Raw genomic sequence first — 18179 nt, 5'->3', positions numbered from 1 at the left:
AGCTCGGCGGCGTCGTCGGTCGACCACTCGCGGAGAGGCAGCAGCACGTCGTAGAGCGAGCGTGCCTCGACAGCGGCGCACGCGCGCCCCCGATCCGCTTCCGCGTGCATGGACTCCTCTTAGACTGTTGCTGCTCGGTATCAAACCCGGCCCCCTTCTTCCCTTTCCTTCAAAATCATGGTGCTGCTCCTGCTGCTGCGGTCGTCGGCTGGACACTCTGCGAAAAGGCCCTCTGCGCCTCGATATCATCGTCCGGCGGCGACGATAGGTGACCTGGAGCGGCGGCAGGGCCGGCCGAGATGTGGCTGTCGGTGCTCTGCCTCGGCCGTTGCCCATCTCCCTCCTTTTCGTCTCACTGCCTGCCTGTCACCCCTGCCTCCCCCTGTCGCTTCCTCTACCCATCATCTGCTTGCCATGTGAATACAAGACGCGAATCTAGAAGCCCGCTTGCTGTTCCTCGATCTTCACTGGCCTCGATGCCTTGCGCCTGCTGCGTCTGGCTCCTCGAAGCAAAGGCGCGGCAGAGGAACGACAGGATGCCGGAATCGCGCTGGTCTCTGTTTCGCTTCTTAGGCCGAGCGCGAGAGAGTGAAGCGGCGGACGAGGACGGGGCCGAGCGCCTCCACAGCCCTCGTTTGCCTTTTCCCCCCTTTCTGCAGGCGGGCGTCGGAGCGGGCGAAGCAAGAGCAACACCCAAACCCGCACGCAGCCTCAGCAGCTTGCCACTTGGCCACCACCGCCACCGACACCATCAGGGAGCGTCAGAGCCGCAACAGCCTCTCTTCTGGCACTGCAATCTGCTCCAACTCGGCCATCGTAGCCGCGACCCACTCCTCTCAACGGCACTCACAGCATACGGCCGGCATCAATCATGTCGCACTGCCACGACGGATCGTGCGGACACGCCCACGACGACGATGACCATGTCAAGCCGGGCGAGGTGAGTGGGCATCCGTCGCGGCTGGCATTGTCTGCAGGCTAGACTGGCGAGGGCCATCTGTGGTAGCCTCAGGACATCATGCTCACGCTGCCGCCTGCCGTCCTCGGTCTCGGACCTTGGCCGACTGACAGGGCCAGCAAGACCTGCTCTACAGCTGCATCAACCGCGACGGCGTCATCGCGCTCAACGAAGAGACACCCGTAAGTCCCATCTCTGCTCGTACTTGCCGATCACAGCCCATGCTGATCCCCGCCGACTGCACCCTACCGCCCGCCACCGACTTGCAGGGTTCGGGCGTCAAGGTGCTCAAGCCCTACGACCAGCGAGCCTCGGAGGACGAGTACCTCGAGTCGTCGGCCGACGACCAGCTCATCCTCTACATCCCCTTTACGGGATCCGTCAAGCTGCGCTCCATGATGCTCAAGACGGGACCGGCGGACCAGACGCCCTCCGAGATCCACCTCTACGTCAACCGCGACGACCTCGACTTTGACGCCGCTAACGAACTCTCGGCCCTCCCCGACACGGCCACGGCGGCGGCGGGCGGACAGGGCCGGCCGGCGCAGAAGCTCACCTCGATCCCCGTCACGCGGGACCCCGTCGAGATCCCGCTCAAGCCCGCCAAGTTCCCCGACGTCAGGAGCATCTCGCTCTTTGTCCCCTCGAGCGTCGGCGGCGATACCTCGCGCATCTACTTTGTCGGCTTCAAGGGCGAGCACCGGCAGATGAGGAGGGAAGGCCCCACCAACATCATCTACGAGGCCGCCCCCAGCCTCAAGGACCACCAAAAAGTCAAGGGCACCGAGGCCGGCGCCAGCTCGTTTGGACAGGGTCAGTGAGCGCGCGGCCGCGACTCTATCAGAGCACGACGGCCTCGCCTCCCCCTCCCGCTCCCGACTCCCTCGCTATCTCCACGCACACACACGGAAGCCGGACCCTGCCGACGACCAGACCAGACGCGACAACGAATGAATACGGCAGCTTGAATTCCATCAGGCCGACCAGAGCCGGCGCAGGCACGGGGAGAATCGCCCTTCAGCGCTTGAAAAGGCGACTTCGTTCCCGCCTGGCCGCCACGGCTCTCTACGCATGGCCGGCCCGCGCGACGGACGCACGGCTAGCGCTTGAAGATGGTGACGCAGTCTTCGTCGTCGAGGATGTGGTCCGCGCCGACCCGCTGGCCTCGTGGGTGCTTTGCCGACTTGCCCCACACCATCGCGCTGAACAGGGTTGGGGGCGAGATTGAACGGGGGAGAAGAACAAGACCATGGATCGAGTGCGGCCGAGTGTCAGCAAGCGTACTCCACCGACGAAACCAGCCCAGGCCAGGCCAGGCTGAGCCGAGCTGAGCTGCGACGGCCATGTGACGTGCCCACTCACTACTTGAACTGCTTGATAATCTCCTTGTGGATGGCGTTGCAAAAGTCTTCGACGGTGCTCTTGCCGCGCTTGAGGACGACGGGGGAGCTGTAGTCGGGCACCATGCCGCGCGGCTTGGTGTAGACGCGGACGAGGTTGAGCATCTCCCACATCTTCTCTACGAGCTCGTCGTCGACGTTCCACCAGTGCTGCGACGAGATGGGGACCGAGTTGGGGATCTTGTAGAGCAGGTCGAGCTCCTCGATCGAGATCGAGTCGATCTTGTTGAGCACGTAGATGCACGGCACGTAGATGCGGTTGCCCTCGATGACGTCGATGAGCTCCTCGACGGTGGCGTCCTGGCGAAAGGCGACGTCGGCGTTGGAGATGCGGTACTCGGACAGCACCGCCTTGATCTCGTCGTTGTCGAGCTTGGTGAGCGGCACCGTGTTGGTGATCGAGATGCCGCCCTTGTCCTTTCTCCGCACGATGATGTTGGGCGGCTGCTTGTTGAGCCGGATGCCGAAGCCCTCGAGCTCGTTTTCGATGATCGCCTTGTCTTTCTGCAGGGTCAAGAGCGGGGGAACGGTACGGGGACAGCGTATGCGCAGCGTGGGGCAGAGTCAGCAACGCCGCAGTTGGAGAGGTCCGAGATGAGCCTCGCTGCGCCCTGCCACGCCTCATCTCCGTTGCGCTAGTTGCAAAGCGCGCGCCGGCGACTCACCAATGGCTTTCCGACGTCGAGCACGATAAAGATGAGGTTGCACGTCCTCGCGACGGCGATGACCTGCCTGCCGCGGCCCTTGCCGTCCTTTGCGCCTTCAATGATACCGGGCAGGTCGATGATCTGGATGGGGGCGCCGTGGACCTTCATGGTGCCGGGCACCGAGGTGAGGGTGGTAAACTCATAGGCGGCCGCCTCGGACGTGGTGCCCGTCAGGCCGGACATTAGGGTGCTCTTTCCGACCGAGGGGAAGCCGACGAAGCCGACGCTGGCGATACCCGTCTTTGCCACGTCGAAGCCGACGCCCGCGCCGCCGCCGCCGCCGCCGCTGGGCGTGATGAGCTCGCGCTTGAGCTTGGCCAGCTTGGCGCGCAGCTGGCCCAGGTGGTAGGCCGTGGCCTTGTTCTTCTGCGTCTTGGCCATCTCATCCTCAATCTCCTTGATCTTTTGCACCGTCGTCGACATCTTGGGCTATTCGAAAGGGGGGGAGGGGGTTTTGGCGAGGCGAGTCGGCGATCCGGGCCGGCGGTAGGGCTGCGGTGATGCAGGTGGCGAGGCTAGTCGGCGAGGCGGTGTCGCTATGGTGTTGTCGCGCGCGCCTGACGGTTCTGAGTTGGTGGCGTTGTTGTGTGCGTGAGGCGGTGACCAAGAATGATGGTGGTGGTGATCATCATCGTGCCCGGTATCGACGATGCCGCCGACGCCGCTGGCCGGCTTCGATCACGCTGGCGAGCAGCGCAGGGTGGCCTGGCCTGGTCTGGTCCTGGTCCGCCGCCGCCTTCCAAAATTTTCGGCCTCTGCCGCGTGACATCGTCCCGCTGCGCCCGCACCCCCGCTAGGACTCGGAAGGGGCTGGGCGGGTCTGAACGTCGGACCCGAAAATCAGCAGCAGCAGCTTTCAGCGCTGAGCCGGACAGGACAGGGTCCGAGCGCGAGCCCGGGCGGGCCCCGCCCAGCCTGGGCTAGGCTTCTCCACATTTCTGTCACGCAAGCGTGGCTGGCCACGGCCTCAGCGGGGCTGGGCCTGCGTCGGGCTTGGCTGGGCCACCGGCTGGCTGGGCTTCCTGAGCCGAGGTCGCCGTCACCTTACCCCACGCCACCACCACCACCACCAACACCACCACCAACCTCGCCACTCGCACTCACCAGTCCTCGTACCAAAGACAAACAAGCAACATGGAGCCATCCACCAAGCCCACTCAGTGAGTCGCCGCACACACACACACACACACACGGTCGCGTGGAATGCCAGCCCGAGCACCGATGCCGTCGGTCGCTGACGTGAGGTGGGACCTCGCACCCCTGGCATCGCCTCAGGCCTCCCAAGGACGACCCCATCACCGTCGAGGAGCTCAAGCAGTACGACGGAACCGATCCCAGCAAGCCCGTCTACGTCGCCGTCAAGGGTACCGTCTTTGACGTCTCGCCCAGGCGGGAAATGTATAGTGCGTCTCGACCGCCACGCCCCTTGCACCCCTCCCACGTCATGCCAATCCCATGCCATGCCATACCGCTGGCCCTCGTCACCGCCAACGAGACTGACGTGCCCTGACTGCTGATCCCCCCTCCTTCCGACGTATCGCCATTGTCTCTGCAGGCCCGGGAAAGGGCTACTCGGTCTTTGCCGGAAAGGACGGCTCGCGCGGCCTCGGCATGTCCGACCTCAAGCCCGAAAACGCCGTCGCAGACTACTCGACACTCGACGACAAGCAGATGAAGGTCCTCGACGACTGGGTGCGTCGCCGTACTCTCCCCCGTCCGCTGTGCTATCGTCCGGACCTCGTATGCTGACCTCGCCACTCCCGTCGTCGCTCTCGCGTCCAAACAGCACGCCTACTATACCAAGGTGAGCATGCTCTTCCGCCGTGCCTCTGACGCTGCATCTCTGCTGACCTCCCCCCCTTCCCCCGCATCGTCCCTGCAGCGATACAACATCGTCGGCAAGGTCGCTCCTTCTTCCTAGAGGCAGTCAAGGCAATCCTGCTCTTTCCGTGCAATGCCACACTTATATACCGATCTCGTCGACGACGGCCTCGCTACGGGTACATGGACGCATCACGGCGCCAGGCGGCTAACGTCCCACTTGTCGTCGTACGCCGCCACCTTGGAGTTGATGTCCCGCGTGTACCTGCAGAGGCGGGCGGGGCAAGGGACGAGGTCGACGAGGACGACCGAGTCAGCAATGTGTCCTGGCCCGCCGGCATGCTCGGATCGACCACGGCGACTGGCGTGCTGCCCTCACGCCTGCTCTGGACTGCCACTCACCTGAACCTGTCGTGGAGGCGGTTGGGCCGGCCGGCCCAGAACTCGATCTCGTCGGGGATGACGCGGAAGCCGCCCCAGTGCTCCGGTAGGGGCACGTCCTTGTCGTCGCCCTGCCAGTTTTCGCTCTCGGTCAGGCGGGCGGCGCCGGGCACGCCGAGCTCCTTTTCCTTGTCCCTGACCATCTTTTCCAGCTGGTCCCGGCTCTGGATCTCGGACGACTGGGGCGAGGCCCATGCGCCGACGCGCGAGCCGATGGGCCTCGAGTCAAAGTAGCGCTTGGACTCGTCCTTTGTCAGGCGGACCGCCTTGCCGCACACGCGCACGGAGCGCGAGAGGGGCTGCCAGAAGAAGGTGAGGGAGCAGAAGGGGTTGGCCGCGAGCTCTCGGCCCTTGCGCGAGTCGTAGTTGGTGAAGAAGAGGAAGCCCTGCGAGTCGATCTGCTTGAGCAACACGACGCGCGACGAGGGGCGCGGGAAGGCGTCGGCGCCGGCCGAGGTGGGCGTGGGCAGGGCGGTGGTGCAGAGCGTCATGGCCTCGGGCTCGGCGACCTGCTTTTCGACGGCGTACTTGAACCAACGGTCAAACTGCTCCATGGGTGACGGGGCCAGGTCGGCCTCGGCGAGCCCGTCGGTCTTGTACTGGTTGTGCGAGGTGATGGCGACGAGGGGCTTGGTGTCGCCGCTGTGGCTGGCTTGGGCGTCCATGGTCGCGGTCGAGGCAGACGAGGATAGAAGACGGCGGCGGGCTGGCGAGTAGTCGGGGGAGGGGAACAAGCTGGAGCAGGACAGGGCCTGTATGGGTCTAGCAGGGGCGGCGGCGGCGGGTCGGCGGAGACAGGTGGTCGAGATGGATCGCAGAGATGCCGTTCGTAGAACCAGCATACGAGCTTCAGGCCTGAAAGGTGGTCTCAGGAATCGAGGCGGTGATGGTGGTGGTAGCGGTGGTGGTGGTGGTAAGGAGGGTGAGGGTGGGGCAGTCTTGGATAAGGTTGCAGCGGGAGCGGGAGTCAGGAATTACAGCTTCGAGGCCTGGGCCCGTGCCAGCTGACCAGCCAAGCCAGGCCAGCCCAGGCCAGGCCGGGCGTCCCTCTGGACCGCGTTGTGGAGGTTCGAGTGGGTGAGTCGAGGTCCAGCTTCTATCGGCCGTGACGGAAATCGACGAGCCAGGCGACCCACGATCGGGCGCAGGGGTCCAAGGCAGCCCAAAGGCAGCAAGGGCGCATCCGGGTTGGCCTGGGCTCACCCTGCCTGCCTGCCCTCGCGACAGAGAGAGGCTGGCGGTTCTTCTTGCGGCCCTGGCCTGGCCTGCCCCCGCGAGCGCCGTCATCGGATCCAGGCAGGAAGCCCAGCAGGCAGGCAGGCAGGCAGGCAGGCAGGCAGGCAGGCAGGCAGGCCAAGCCAAGAGTCTGGTCTCCACCTCTGCTCGAACCAAGGCCACCAAGTCCATCCACCACCTCGTCCGCATCACTTTGACGACGAAAACGACCGCGACCAACCTACGCCTCGGCTCCTCTCCCCCTTCCAATCATCGAACCACCTGCGCAGCGTACACAGCCCCCCCTCCCAAGATGGCGAGCCAACAACCAACCCAGCAGAAGGTCTCGAGCGAAGACATCATCAGCCAGAAGGTACGATGCACTCATCGACAGCCGGAAACGTGATCCACTGCCTCTGCCTCGACCGAGCTTGGACCTGACCGAGCTCCCTCTCCCCTTCGCTTCTGCTCCCAGACCGACCTCTGCATCAGCAATGCCATCGTAAAGACCGGAATCGGCTTCAGCGCCGGTGTCGTCCTCTCCGTCCTCCTCTTCAAGCGTGAGTGTTGCAGCAGCGGCGACGACAACCCATCTGCGCCCGACGGCAGCAGCAAAAGAAGCATTGCGCATCGCGATCCCGCCGTCGATCCTCGTCCTGACCGTCTTCATGAGCCTCTGCCTCCTTCCCGCCTACCGACCTGCAGGCCGCGCCTTCCCCGTCTGGCTCGCGACCGGCTTCGGCATGGGCAGCGCATACACCGACTGCGAGCGCTCCTTCAACCCGGTCGCCGTCCCCGGCATCCGCGTCGTCCCCTCGGGCCCCTCTTCGGTCTCGGCCTCGTCCAACGCGCCCCAGACGACGTTTGAGAAGCTGCAGCAAAAGGCAGGCGAGGCGTTTGGCGCCGCAAAGGACAAGGCGGCCGCCGGCGTCGAAAAGGCCCAGGACAAGAGCGCCGACCTCGCCGAGCGGGCGCAGGACAAGGGCAGGGAGGCCGTCGAAAAGGCAAAGGCCGAGGGCCAGAAGCTCGAGGAAAAGGTACGCAGGGTCTGAGCGGCGCCACGAGCGCCCGCGAGATCGACGGCGAGACCAGAGGCGAGATCGACGGCACCCTACGTTGCGGTTCGGCCTGGCAGGTGCGGTGGATACGGGAGCCGGTGACGAGGCCGTAGGGTCAAGGCCAGCGGCGGCGGATGATGGACGGGGGCGAATCGCGCAGCCCTTCCGCCACCGGGCGCGCGCGCGCGCTCGCTCGCTCGCTCGCTCGCCAAGGAATAGAATGCAATCACCCTTGCACATCCACATCCACCATCACCCGCGCCCGCCTGCGCGTCGGTTGCCGTGTCATCGTTGCTGCAACGGCGCAACGCTGCTCCAAAACGGCCTGCCCAGCAGACGTGCTGTCGTGCCCCCTTTTCCCCTTGTGAGCCGAATCTGGTCTTGACCCTCATCCCTGATGCACATCTCTGCCCTTCCTTCTCGCTCCTCTGCCTCGCCATCGCATGGACTCGGCGACACGATCAGGCCTATCGCATCCACTCGCCGTCAGAGGGGGCGGCGCCCGCCGGTGCGAGTGTCCGGTTGCCGGGATCCGACTGCCTCGGGTGCCGGCTGACGGGCTTCGCAGCCATGACGGGCATGGGCGCCTACTCGCTGGCCGAAGCGTACAAGATGGGCGCCTTCCGCCGCGGGCCCCTGCCCTCTGGCGCAAAGGCGCGGCCAGTGTGGGGCGCCTCGCTGGTCGTGTTTGGCATCGGCTGCATCGGCGCCGGCGTCATCCGACTGGGGATGTGAGGGAGCTCTCCCTCGCTACCCTAGCGCCGTCGATCGTGTTGCGAGGCTGACCATCGTTGCCCGGTCATCGACCGGCCAGCCATGGCGCTCCTTGGTGGCGGCGGCGATGGTGCTGGCGATGGCTACACGGATAGCCGGCCGTCTGCTCCGGTTACCTTGTCTTTTCGACCCACCTCTGAGGTAACACGGCCCCGCGACCGGCCTTGGCTCTAGCTTTTTGGGGCGCTGCAAAGACAAAGGATTGCAGGCCATGCCCGGACAGCGACTTGGTCGTGACTCCACGACTCTGCCTGCCTGCCTGTGCTTGGCCGCGATGCGAGGGATGACTGCGCCCCGAGAGCATCGCGTCTAGAAAATTCGCTGGCTGGCCAATGCCCGCCCCGCCGTTGCTGCCATGGTTACTTGGGAGGTATAAAGTGGGGTCCAGGGACCGCACCACATCAGCAGCCTACCGCTTCCAAGACACTACACTCTGTTTTCTTCCCCCTTGCCTCGCGACGAGGTCCAAGCTGCTTCGACTCGCCCGTCTCCGTCCTCGAGCCTTGCATTGATACCCACATCGTCGTGTCTCCACCGGTCGGTCCAAGACGCGCTACCTCTCACCACCACCTCTCAAGTTTGCCACCAGGCTCCTCGAGACTTTTCGCGAGAATGGCCACGGCGCGACTCTTTGCCATCTATCGACACATCCTTCGGGCCGCGCTGGTGGCGATGGTGATATACGCCGCGCTGCCCATTACTCCGTTTGGACGGGGCGTACCACGCTCCTTTGGCGGGACGGTCATGGGAGCCAGGATCACGACGGGCAAACTGGCCGTGGAACGGAGCTTTGATCTGCTCGAGGCGCCCATGGCCGTGGTCCGACGAGAGGCGAGCGGACATCTGGACGCGCAGGGGCCCAATCCGCCGCGCAACTTGGCGGCGCGGGATGCGGTGCCGGTGGTCAAGCACTACTGGACGCTGGATGCGCTCGCCGACTCGGTCAAGCCGATCAAGAAGGTTCTTTTCCTTGGGGGCCGGGCGGGCAAGTAGCAAGCAAGCAAGTAAGCAAGCAGGCAGGCCCGGATCCAGCTGGCCTTGGCTCCGTGGTTGATCGTGTGCTGCCCCCCTCGCCCTGCTCGAACGGGCTTGTTGTCTGAATGTAGCTCGAATTGCCGCCGTCGCAGGCATCGTTGTCCTTGCCCTCTCCCACTACTGTATTGCATCGCAACCCCTAAAGTGACCTACCTGCCGGTTCCGAGCGGACTGAAGCCGCCCTTTGCCGCCTTGCGAGGAGCGACTGATGTCGACGGCCCGCCTGCCTGCCAGAGAGGCTGAGCAGGCTGTTCGGCGCCAGAGGGCTGCGAGGCGAGGCGGCAGGTTTGCCCCAAAGTGGAGGTTGTTGGGCCGCGGCGAGGCGTAGGGAAAAAATCGCGGCTTGAAGGGTGCGAGCGCTTCCTGGCTCGCCCAAACCAACACCTCCTTGTCACCTGCCACCACCCACATCACCAATCTCATCCTCATTCCCTTGCTCCCTTTGGCTCTTCTCCGGCAACTCTGCCGCTTGCCACCAGTGCACTTGCTCATACCACGCACAGGTTCGGGTGCAAACGACGACATCGCAACCATGTTCAAGCCGCTCGGCCTGCTCGCCAGCATCCCCTGCCCGGACCTCGCAGACGGCAAATGCCAGACCCTCCGCGTCAATTGCCCCTTCAGCCACTCTTCACCGCCACCATCGACGCACAGCTCGATCGCCACAGCCACAGCAGCAAAGACAATCAAATCGACAGGCACCGCCAGCCCCTCGCCCTCTTCATCGCTCCCGAAGCGTCCTGTCTTGTCTCTAGGCACCGGCACCTCGACCATCTCGCCCTCCGTCAAAAAGAGCCTCGCCCCGTCCACCGCTGTCGGCACCTCCTCTGCTCCCAGCCAGCCACCGGCGAAAAAGGCTCGCAATGCCTACGTAGCCACATCCAGAGCCTCCGCCGCCGCCTCGACTTCGACAGCCGTCACCGCCACCACCAGGGCCCCAGCAAAGGCGCCTGCTCCCCTGCCACCACGACCCGCGACGACCTTCTCAAAGTCTGCCACCGCCATTTCCGCTTCAAAGGTTGCCACAGATGGCTGGTCAAACGTTCCTGTGAGTTCCGACCCGCTTTGGCACGGGTCCTGCTCCGTCTCGAGGCGGACGCATGCGCTACCCGCAGCCCACACTGAGCTTGCTCGCCTGCGCATACATCGCCCACACGCCGAACCCAAAATCCTGCCTGCCCTGCCACGTCCTCGCTGGCGCCGCCATCGTCGCCGCCGACAGATCCAGCCTCCCACCATCACCTTCAGGCAGCATCCCAGCAGCTCCCAGATCTCGCTTGCTCAGCGACAGGGCAGCATCAAGACGCTCTACAGCACCTTTGTCGCCGCCTACGCCCCCCTGCTCAACAGCACCCACTCGATCGTCCGCGGCGCCGCTCAGAGGCTAGCCCACGACCACACCCTAGCGCAGGAGATGCAGCTCTTCAAGGAGGCCACCAAGACGAGCTACAAGTCCTCGTGCGTCAGCGCCATCCTCGGCGTCAAGAAGCGCAACGCCGAAGTGCTCGGCAACTACGCGCGTCTGGCAGAGCAGGAGGCCGTCGAGATCGAGGCCGCTGCCGACGACAACAGCGGCGCCGCGGTGGGCTCGGCCGAAAGAGCCGTCATGGAGCTGCTGCTCGCCTGTCCCGAGACGGGCACCGCGCTCGAGGTGCGCAAGAAGCAGGCCCAGGCCGAAGCCAGGGCCAAGGGCAAGCTGTCCAAGCACAGGCTCGCGCAGGCGGGCTTCATCTGCCCAAAGGGCGACCTCGAGCGTCACGGCTTCCTGGCCAGCCTGCCCGACGAGTGGAGGGAGGTGGGCGGCAGCAAGCCGGACAGCGTCGGCGAGTACAAGGAGTGCATCCGATGCGGCAAGAAGTTCTGCGTTGGCGGCGAGATGAACGAGGTCGGCACCGAGCGCCTGCCGCAGGACCAGCACGAGTGCAGATACCACTACGGTAAAAAGGTGAGGCGAGCGGGCAAGCGGGCAAGCGAGGCGTATCGACACATCGTGTGGCCACGCTGCTCTCAGGCACGATCCGGAAGCTGACGTACATACACGGCTCGCTTTGTGGCTGCGGCATTCCTTCGCACTGGATGCAGCGCTACGAACGCGCCGAGGGCCAGCGAGGCAAGGTGCAAGTCTGGCGGTGCTGCGGCCGCCCGGTCGAGTCGAGCGCGTTTGGCGACGACAGCTGCTGCCTGGGCCCGCACGTCTTCAAGGAGGAGGCGGCGTCGGACCTCAACCTGCGCGAAGGCTTCATCACGACGGCCGAGCTGTCGGCCTCGCTGGCCGACGAAGGGGCCGCCACCGACCACCTCGACATCGTAGCGCTCGACTGCGAGCTGTGCTTCACCACGGCGGGCATGAGCCTGACGAGGCTGACGCTCATCTCCGAGGACGGCTCCGTCATCCTCGACGAGCTGGTACGCTCCCGCGCCCAGGTCGTCGACTACAACACCCGCTTCTCGGGCATCCAGCCGGAGCAGTACGAGCGGGACGCGGTCCTCGACCTGGCGGGCGCCCGGCGCGCCATGGGCAGGTTTGTGGGCGAGTCGACCATCCTGGTGAGTCCCGAGTCCTGGGCCGCCGCTATGACCCGACGGCCCTCTTTTTGCGGGCCCCCATCTGCGGCGGTGCCCCTTTTCTCAGGAGCTGACCCAATCCTCTCCTCTCTCTCCACACCGTTCCATCCTCCTCTTCCTTCTTTGTCGTCATCGTCTTCAATGAACGGAACGGTCAAAAAGGTGGGGCACGGACTGGAAAACGACCTTCTAGCCATGCGGCTGGTGCACACGACCGTGGTGGATACGGCGCTCCTCTTCGCCCACCCGCGCGGCCTCCCCTTCCGTCTGGCCCTGCGCGATCTGACGTCCAAGTACCTCGGCAAGATTATCCAGGCTTCGGGCGCCACCGTCGGGCACTCGAGCGCCGAAGACGCGCAGATGGCCCTCGAACTCGTCCGCTGGAAAATCGTAAACGACCCCTTCACCCCCTTTGGTGGAGGTGGCGGCGGTGGTGGTGGAGGGGGATCAGGAGGGGATGGGACGAAGAAGGAAGGTGATGCTTTGACCGATGCGGCGTCGGCCTCGGCGTCGGCGTTGGCGGTCAAGCCTAAGCCTAAAGGCGTACCTGTCGTTGGCGTTTCTGTCTAACGCCGGGTTGGGCCTAGCCAAGCGACGCACCCGAGCGCCGACGCTTCACGGACACCGACGCAAGATACCAAGTCCATCAGCCCAGCGACATCGTACATGCTGGAACCACCAGGCAGCCTCTTCCCTCTCCCTCGCGCGCGCACGCGCCACAGCAGCAGCAGCAGCAGCAGCAGCAGCAGCAGCAGCAGCAGCAGCAGCAGCAGCAGCAGCCAAGCGGGGATCACGACAGAATCGGAGGCGACGCCGCAGCATCCCCACAACCGACTCGGACGAAGGGCAACCGGATCTCTGATCTCTATACCGAAGCAAGCGACGAACTCGCCTCCCCACCCGCGGGGATCGAGGGACGGCCCGATTCGACTGTTGGCAGTATTTACAACGACGCCGCGAGGCTGCTGGGGCGCTTCCACAGTACCAGGGGCTGGTCCATTTGCAATCGAGGCGCCGGCATCCCAGCGCGCGCGCGCGCATAGCAGACGTGATGCGACTCCGTGTCTTCCTCACTTGCGTCCGTATGTCGCCTTCCTGCCCAGGTCAAAGGGCACGTATCGGTGCTGGATCATGTGCCTGTCGAGCGGGCGGGAAGGGCGGTGCCGTGGTAGGTAGCAGGTGGGATCGCAGTCAGCAACCGGACCAGCCGAGAGTGCGGTCGGGGCGGTGCGAGGCCGTACTCACTTGATCTGCCTTCGCATGGTGATGGCAAAGAGGATGCAGAAGTACATGACGAGGATGGGCCAGAAGACGGGGATGTCGAAGGCCTCGGACGTGGTGCAGAAGAGCGAGATGAGGATCGCCTGCGTCGCCGAGAGCCAGAACTGCCGACGAGGAACAAGACGAGAGCAACGCCAAGAGCGAAGCAAAGATAGACGGGTCAGCACGAGACGGCGGTGGCGACGGCGACGGCTACGGCGACGAAGCCGCACGACGGGGACCGCAGCGCGTCAAACGCACCTTGAACTCTGGCAATCTCCGGATAAACGGGCGGAACTCGTCGTCGGACGACTGGGTGTTGATGCTGCTGCCAAAGACGCCGCTCATGAGGCCGCCGCCGGCGCTACCGCTGGAGCCGCCGTAGGATTTCCCGGATGCCGAGGTGGGGAGGCCCGGCTCGCCCTCCTCGACGTCCTGCTCGGCCAGGTCGGCCTCGAGCGACGGGTCGAACTTGGGCGTGAGGAACGCGAGGAAGAGGTTGAGGAGGTAGATGAAGAGGGCATAGCAGACTGTGCGGTGGCGTGGGGAGAGGAGAGGAGATGAGAGGGAGAAGGAGGATGGGTGGAGAGTTCAGTGCGATTGCGGCGGAAGGGGGTGCGAGCGCGGCTACCGGCTGACGACGCACCAATGTACCATCCCTGGCTGAGGACGATGCGGAGGACAAAGAGGAAGAGGAGGCCGACGGTGGCAGACCAGCGGTAGGCGGTGTGCGGGGTGGTGCTGTCGAGGAAGGCCTGGTAGCGCTGCTGGAGGCGGTTGGTTTGGGCGACAAACTGCTGGAGCGCCGGCGGACCGTCGCCGAGCGACTCGTCCGGGTTGTCGGCTCGCATCATCTTGGCAGACAGGGAGGGGGACGGAGAGAGCGGGAGAGGAGCCTGCGTGCAAGAGAATGAGGAGAAGGGGGATGGCGACGGCGGTGGTGGTGATACGAGGATGAGGAGGTGGTGGTGGTGGTGGCGCGAGAGCCAACAAAGGCGCAGCGGCGGCGACAGCGGCACGAGCAAGCAGCGTGCTTTGCGCTTTCTTCTGCCCTCGCGGCTGTTGGTTGGGCGGGCGCTGCTGGCCGTCCGGCTGGCTTGACCTGGCTGGCCAGGCTAGGCCAGGCCAGGCCTGACCCTCGGCGTCCAGACCGAGTCGAGGGCGCGCGTTGGCGTTTCGCAGAGGCTGGCAGGTCTGCCTGCCTGCGCACAGCCTTGGCTTGCCTGCTGGGCTGGCCCGAATGCCGAAAAAGGCCAGGTCCAACGTGGCACCCTCCCAAAAGCGGATCCGGCGCAAGTCAAGCCAGCCAGCCAGACTCGGCCAGCCGGGCAGAACTCGGCCTGGCAATTCCGAACCAAGCCAGCCAGCCAGCCAGCCAGCCAGGGTCCACACCCCACTCAGCCGCTGACTTGCCAGACAGCCAGCCAGCCAGCAGGCCAGGCCGGGACAGCTGGGCCGTGCGTGCGTACGTGCCTGCCAGGCTGCCTGGAAATTGACGCTCGATGACGAGTGGTGCAGGCGGCCCGGCAGCGAGGCTGGTTGGCTTCGGTGCGCTCGGCCTGGAAGCCGTGGCAAGCAGGCCGTCCCTTGCTGTTTGCTTGTTGCTTGCTTCTTCGAGGCAGCAAGCAGCGCAGGCAGGCTTGCCGCCGGTCAGCTTGGCTCGGCTTGCTTCGATGCTGCCTGGCCGCTGAACCCTGCCTGGATCGCCTCGCCTCGCCATGCCTCGTGGTCCTCGTCGAGCCCGTCAGTCGCCAGCGTCGTGTCTTGCTGAAGCCCTCTCCGTCATCACCACCACCACCACCACCACCACCATCGCCATCACCATCACCACCGCCCAGCTTTGGCTTCCTGTCTTTGGACTCTCCTTGTCGCTGAACCCCACCACGACAGCTCGCGCGGCCATGCAACGATACCTCGCCGTCACCAGGCCGGCTGCCGCTGCGGCAAGGGCATCCAGGCCCACCGCCCTCAACCTCCACGCCTCGTCGCTCCTGCGCACGGCTAGATTACCCTCGTCCTCGTCGATCGCCAAGTCCAACCCATCGCTGGCGCGCCACCTCTCCTCGTCGGCCGTGCGCCGCAGCGCCGCGACGCCCTTGAACGAGGCCGCCAACCAGAAGCCGCCATCCAAGGACAAGCTCGGCTTCGTCGGCAAGATGCTCCGCTACGGCGCCTACACCGTCGCCTCCATCGGCTTCGGCCTCTTTGCCACCACCGCCATCATCCTCGCACACGACGCGCTCACCTACAAGGACAGTCACGTCGGCAAGATCCCCCTCGCACCGCGCGCCCTCCAGCCAGAGACGGGCGGACCCAAGAACCTCCCCATCCTCTCGAGCTACACCGAAGACGAGCAGGACGAAAAGTCAAAAGAGCTCGCCAAAAAGGAGCGCCTCGTCATCGTCGGAGGCGGCTGGGCCGCCGTCGCCCTCCTCCAGAGCCTCGACCCGGACCGCTACAATGTCACCCTCGTCTCGCCCACCAACTTCAACCTCTTGTGAGCACGTCGCGGTCCTCGGCGTCCCCGCTGCATGGCTCTCTCTCTCTCTCTGACCAGTCCTGCTCCGCTGGATCCTTTGGCGCACGCCTGCCACGCTGCAGCACACCGCTGCTGCCCTCGGCGACCGTAGGCACCGTCGAGCCGCGATCGCTCATCGAGCCGCTGCGCAAGCTGCTGGCGAGCGTCCACGGCCACTATATCCAGGGCTGCGCCACCGACGTGGTCATGGGCGACGCGCTGCCCGAGTCGGCCGGCGGCTCGCAGCGCCTGCTCGAGGTCAGCGTCATCAGCGGAGATGATTGGGACGGCGACCAAGCCGCCCTCGGCATCAAGACGGCGGGCGCCGGCAAGATCCGGGAAAAGGCCGAGACCGTCAACAAGAGCATCTACATTCCCTATGACCGCCTCGTCATCGCCGTCGGCAGCGTCACCAACACGCACGGCGTGCCCGGGCTCGAGAACTGCTTCCACCTCAAGACGGTGCAGGACTCGCGCAAGATCCGCTCGCACATCCTCGGTGAGCCGCCGCAGTTTGCCCGTTACGACGAGCGATCCAACCCCGGGTCCACCATCGCCCCGCCTCGCCTCGCTCCACTTTGCCTCACCTTGACCGCGATTACGGTCTGCTGACCCGTCTCTCGCCTCCGTTTTCTGACCTCCCCTGCCCGCGCCCACAGACAACCTCGAGGTGGCCTCGCTGCCGACGACGACGCCCGAGGAGCGCAAGCGGCTGCTCAGCTTTGTCATCTGCGGAGGCGGGCCCACGGGCGTCGAGACCGCCGCCGAAATCTACGACATGATGAACGAGGACGTTCTCACCTATTACCCCAAGATCCTCCGCGCCGACGCCTCGGTCCACCTGATCCAGTCGCGCGAGCACATCCTCAACACGTACTCCGAGGCCATCTCGCGCTACGCCGAGGACAAGTTTGCGCGCGACAATGTCGACGTCATTGTCAATGCCCGCGTCAAGGAGGTCAAGCCGGACAAGGTCATCTACACGACGCGCGACAAGGCGACGGGCAAGGTCGAGGAGCACGAGGTGCCCTCGGGCTTCACGCTGTGGAGCACGGGCATCGCCATGAGCCCCTTTACCAAGCGCGTGACGCAGCTGCTGCCCAATCAGAGCCACCTCAAGGCGCTCCAGATCGACAGCCACCTGCGCGTCAAGGGCGCGCCGCTTGGCAGCATCTATGCGCTCGGCGACGCCAGCACCATCGACACGCGCCTGATCGACTACCTCTACGAGTGGGTCGACAGGTTCGACCAGGACAAGGACGGACGCCTGTCGTTCCGCGAGTTTGAGCAGCTGGCCGGCGAAGTGGGCCGCAAGGTGAGCGAGCGAGCGAGCGAGGAGCGGCCACGGCCATTGCTGCGGCGGTGGGCGACGTGCGCCGTGCACCGTGACACGCGAGCCAGAGTGCTGACACCGGGGCCCCTTTCCACTTGTCCCGTCACCTGTCTTCGACGCCCTCTCGCTGCAGTTCCCGCTGGCCTCGAAGCACTTCCTCAAGCTTCGGGACATGTTTGACCGGTACGACGTCGATGCCGACGGCACGCTCAACCTCAACGAGGTGGCGACGCTGTTTATGGAGACGGGCAACAAGATGACGGCGCTGCCGGCCACGGCGCAGGTGGCCTCGCAGCAGGGCAAGTACCTGGGCCGCAAGCTCAACAAGCTGGCCAAGCGCCGCGACGCCGGCCAGGACATCAACCCGCACTCGGCCGAGGACGTCTTCGACATCGACGACGCCGTGTACAAGCCCTTCACCTACCGCGCGCTCGGCAGCCTGGCATGTGAGTGCGGCATGCGGAGTGTACACAGGGGTGCAGCGTGCGACTGGCGGCTGCGCGATGCTGACGAAAAGCTCCACCTTCTTTTCTCTGCGCAGACATCGGCAACGCGGCAGCCTTTGACCTGCCCCTTCCCGGCAGCTTCGGAGCATGGGCGGGCGGACTGGTCGGTGAGTAGAGACTGCGGCCCATCACGTTGGCCACTCTTCGAAGGCTCGTCGGCTGACTCTTGTGCGCCTCGCTGCCGTCCTGCTACAGCCATGTACGCCTGGCGGTCCGTGTACCTGTCCGAGTCCGTCTCGATGCGCACTCGTGCGCTGCTGATGGCCGACTACATCAAGCGCGGCGTGAGTAGCCGATCCTCGTCTGCGGTGACCGGCCACATGCTCACGAAAGCCCAGGCCGAGTCTGACTCTTCGACTTGCCTCTCCCTCTCCCTTCTGCTCCGCTCCGATCCGGCGACAGATCTGGGGCCGCGATCTCTCGAGGATCTGATGCGCAGATAGGCCCGACACTGTATGGGAAGAGAGGCAAAACTGCCGTACCGATGCCCGCACAAAGGACTTTTGCGATATCACGAGATGAGGGCGAGACGTGGTAGCCGGCTCCCTGCCGCGATGTGATCGCCTTTGGCATCCTCGTCGAAAAGAG

At 65.1% G+C, this 18179-nt stretch overlaps 10 protein-coding genes across 10 annotated transcripts in view; 7 read left to right on the top strand and 3 right to left on the bottom strand.

The window, feature by feature from the left end:
* Positions 1–272, top strand: part of PFL1_01200 (uncharacterized protein) — a gene marked incomplete at both ends in the record, with an annotated part of 5058 nt that extends 4786 nt beyond the window's left edge. Inside the window, one exon of the mRNA XM_007878703.1 lies at positions 228–272. Coding sequence (XP_007876894.1) covers positions 228–272 — 45 coding nt within the window. The remainder of the gene's footprint in view (positions 1–227) is intronic.
* Positions 273–871: 599 nt separating this feature from the next.
* Positions 872–1779, top strand: PFL1_01199 (uncharacterized protein; the record flags this gene model as incomplete). Its single annotated transcript, XM_007878702.1, has 3 exons — positions 872–940; positions 1072–1140; positions 1228–1779. 3 exons carry the CDS (start codon positions 872–874, stop codon positions 1777–1779), a joined length of 690 nt encoding a protein of 229 aa, XP_007876893.1.
* Positions 1780–2057: 278 nt separating this feature from the next.
* PFL1_01198 (uncharacterized protein) lies at positions 2058–3488 on the bottom strand (the record flags this gene model as incomplete). Its single annotated transcript, XM_007878701.1, has 3 exons — positions 2058–2160; positions 2321–2862; positions 3024–3488. The coding sequence occupies 3 exons, from the start codon at positions 3486–3488 to the stop codon at positions 2058–2060; spliced, it is 1110 nt and encodes a 369-aa protein (XP_007876892.1).
* Positions 3489–4199: 711 nt separating this feature from the next.
* Positions 4200–4986, top strand: PFL1_01197 (uncharacterized protein; the record flags this gene model as incomplete). Its single annotated transcript, XM_007878700.1, has 5 exons — positions 4200–4225; positions 4341–4468; positions 4621–4757; positions 4852–4869; positions 4948–4986. The coding sequence occupies 5 exons, from the start codon at positions 4200–4202 to the stop codon at positions 4984–4986; spliced, it is 348 nt and encodes a 115-aa protein (XP_007876891.1).
* A 92-nt stretch (positions 4987–5078) lies between these two features.
* PFL1_01196 (uncharacterized protein) lies at positions 5079–5992 on the bottom strand (the record flags this gene model as incomplete). The annotated part of the gene is made up of 2 exons (XM_007878699.1): positions 5079–5151; positions 5289–5992. 2 exons carry the CDS (start codon positions 5990–5992, stop codon positions 5079–5081), a joined length of 777 nt encoding a protein of 258 aa, XP_007876890.1.
* An 863-nt stretch (positions 5993–6855) lies between these two features.
* Positions 6856–7594, top strand: PFL1_01195 (uncharacterized protein; the record flags this gene model as incomplete). Its single annotated transcript, XM_007878698.1, has 3 exons — positions 6856–6915; positions 7018–7102; positions 7248–7594. The coding sequence occupies 3 exons, from the start codon at positions 6856–6858 to the stop codon at positions 7592–7594; spliced, it is 492 nt and encodes a 163-aa protein (XP_007876889.1).
* A 576-nt stretch (positions 7595–8170) lies between these two features.
* Positions 8171–8469, top strand: PFL1_01194 (uncharacterized protein; the record flags this gene model as incomplete). The annotated part of the gene is made up of 2 exons (XM_007878697.1): positions 8171–8331; positions 8415–8469. The coding sequence occupies 2 exons, from the start codon at positions 8171–8173 to the stop codon at positions 8467–8469; spliced, it is 216 nt and encodes a 71-aa protein (XP_007876888.1).
* A 1472-nt stretch (positions 8470–9941) lies between these two features.
* On the top strand, positions 9942–12544 carry PFL1_01193 (uncharacterized protein; the record flags this gene model as incomplete). Its single annotated transcript, XM_007878696.1, has 4 exons — positions 9942–10457; positions 10632–11354; positions 11492–11956; positions 12137–12544. The coding sequence occupies 4 exons, from the start codon at positions 9942–9944 to the stop codon at positions 12542–12544; spliced, it is 2112 nt and encodes a 703-aa protein (XP_007876887.1).
* A 500-nt stretch (positions 12545–13044) lies between these two features.
* Positions 13045–14088, bottom strand: PFL1_01192 (uncharacterized protein; the record flags this gene model as incomplete). Its single annotated transcript, XM_007878695.1, has 4 exons — positions 13045–13111; positions 13220–13359; positions 13496–13764; positions 13881–14088. The coding sequence occupies 4 exons, from the start codon at positions 14086–14088 to the stop codon at positions 13045–13047; spliced, it is 684 nt and encodes a 227-aa protein (XP_007876886.1).
* A 1047-nt stretch (positions 14089–15135) lies between these two features.
* Positions 15136–18023, top strand: PFL1_01191 (uncharacterized protein; the record flags this gene model as incomplete). Its single annotated transcript, XM_007878694.1, has 7 exons — positions 15136–15731; positions 15836–16251; positions 16412–17067; positions 17219–17531; positions 17627–17698; positions 17787–17875; positions 17994–18023. 7 exons carry the CDS (start codon positions 15136–15138, stop codon positions 18021–18023), a joined length of 2172 nt encoding a protein of 723 aa, XP_007876885.1.
* Between the last annotated feature and the right edge of the window lie 156 nt (positions 18024–18179).

The sequence above is a fragment of the Pseudozyma flocculosa genome (genome assembly GCF_000417875.1).
Source record: "Pseudozyma flocculosa PF-1 unplaced genomic scaffold scaffold00003, whole genome shotgun sequence".
Taxonomy (NCBI): domain Eukaryota; kingdom Fungi; phylum Basidiomycota; class Ustilaginomycetes; order Ustilaginales; family Ustilaginaceae; genus Pseudozyma; species Pseudozyma flocculosa.
This window is presented reverse-complemented; position numbering and strand designations above follow the sequence as displayed.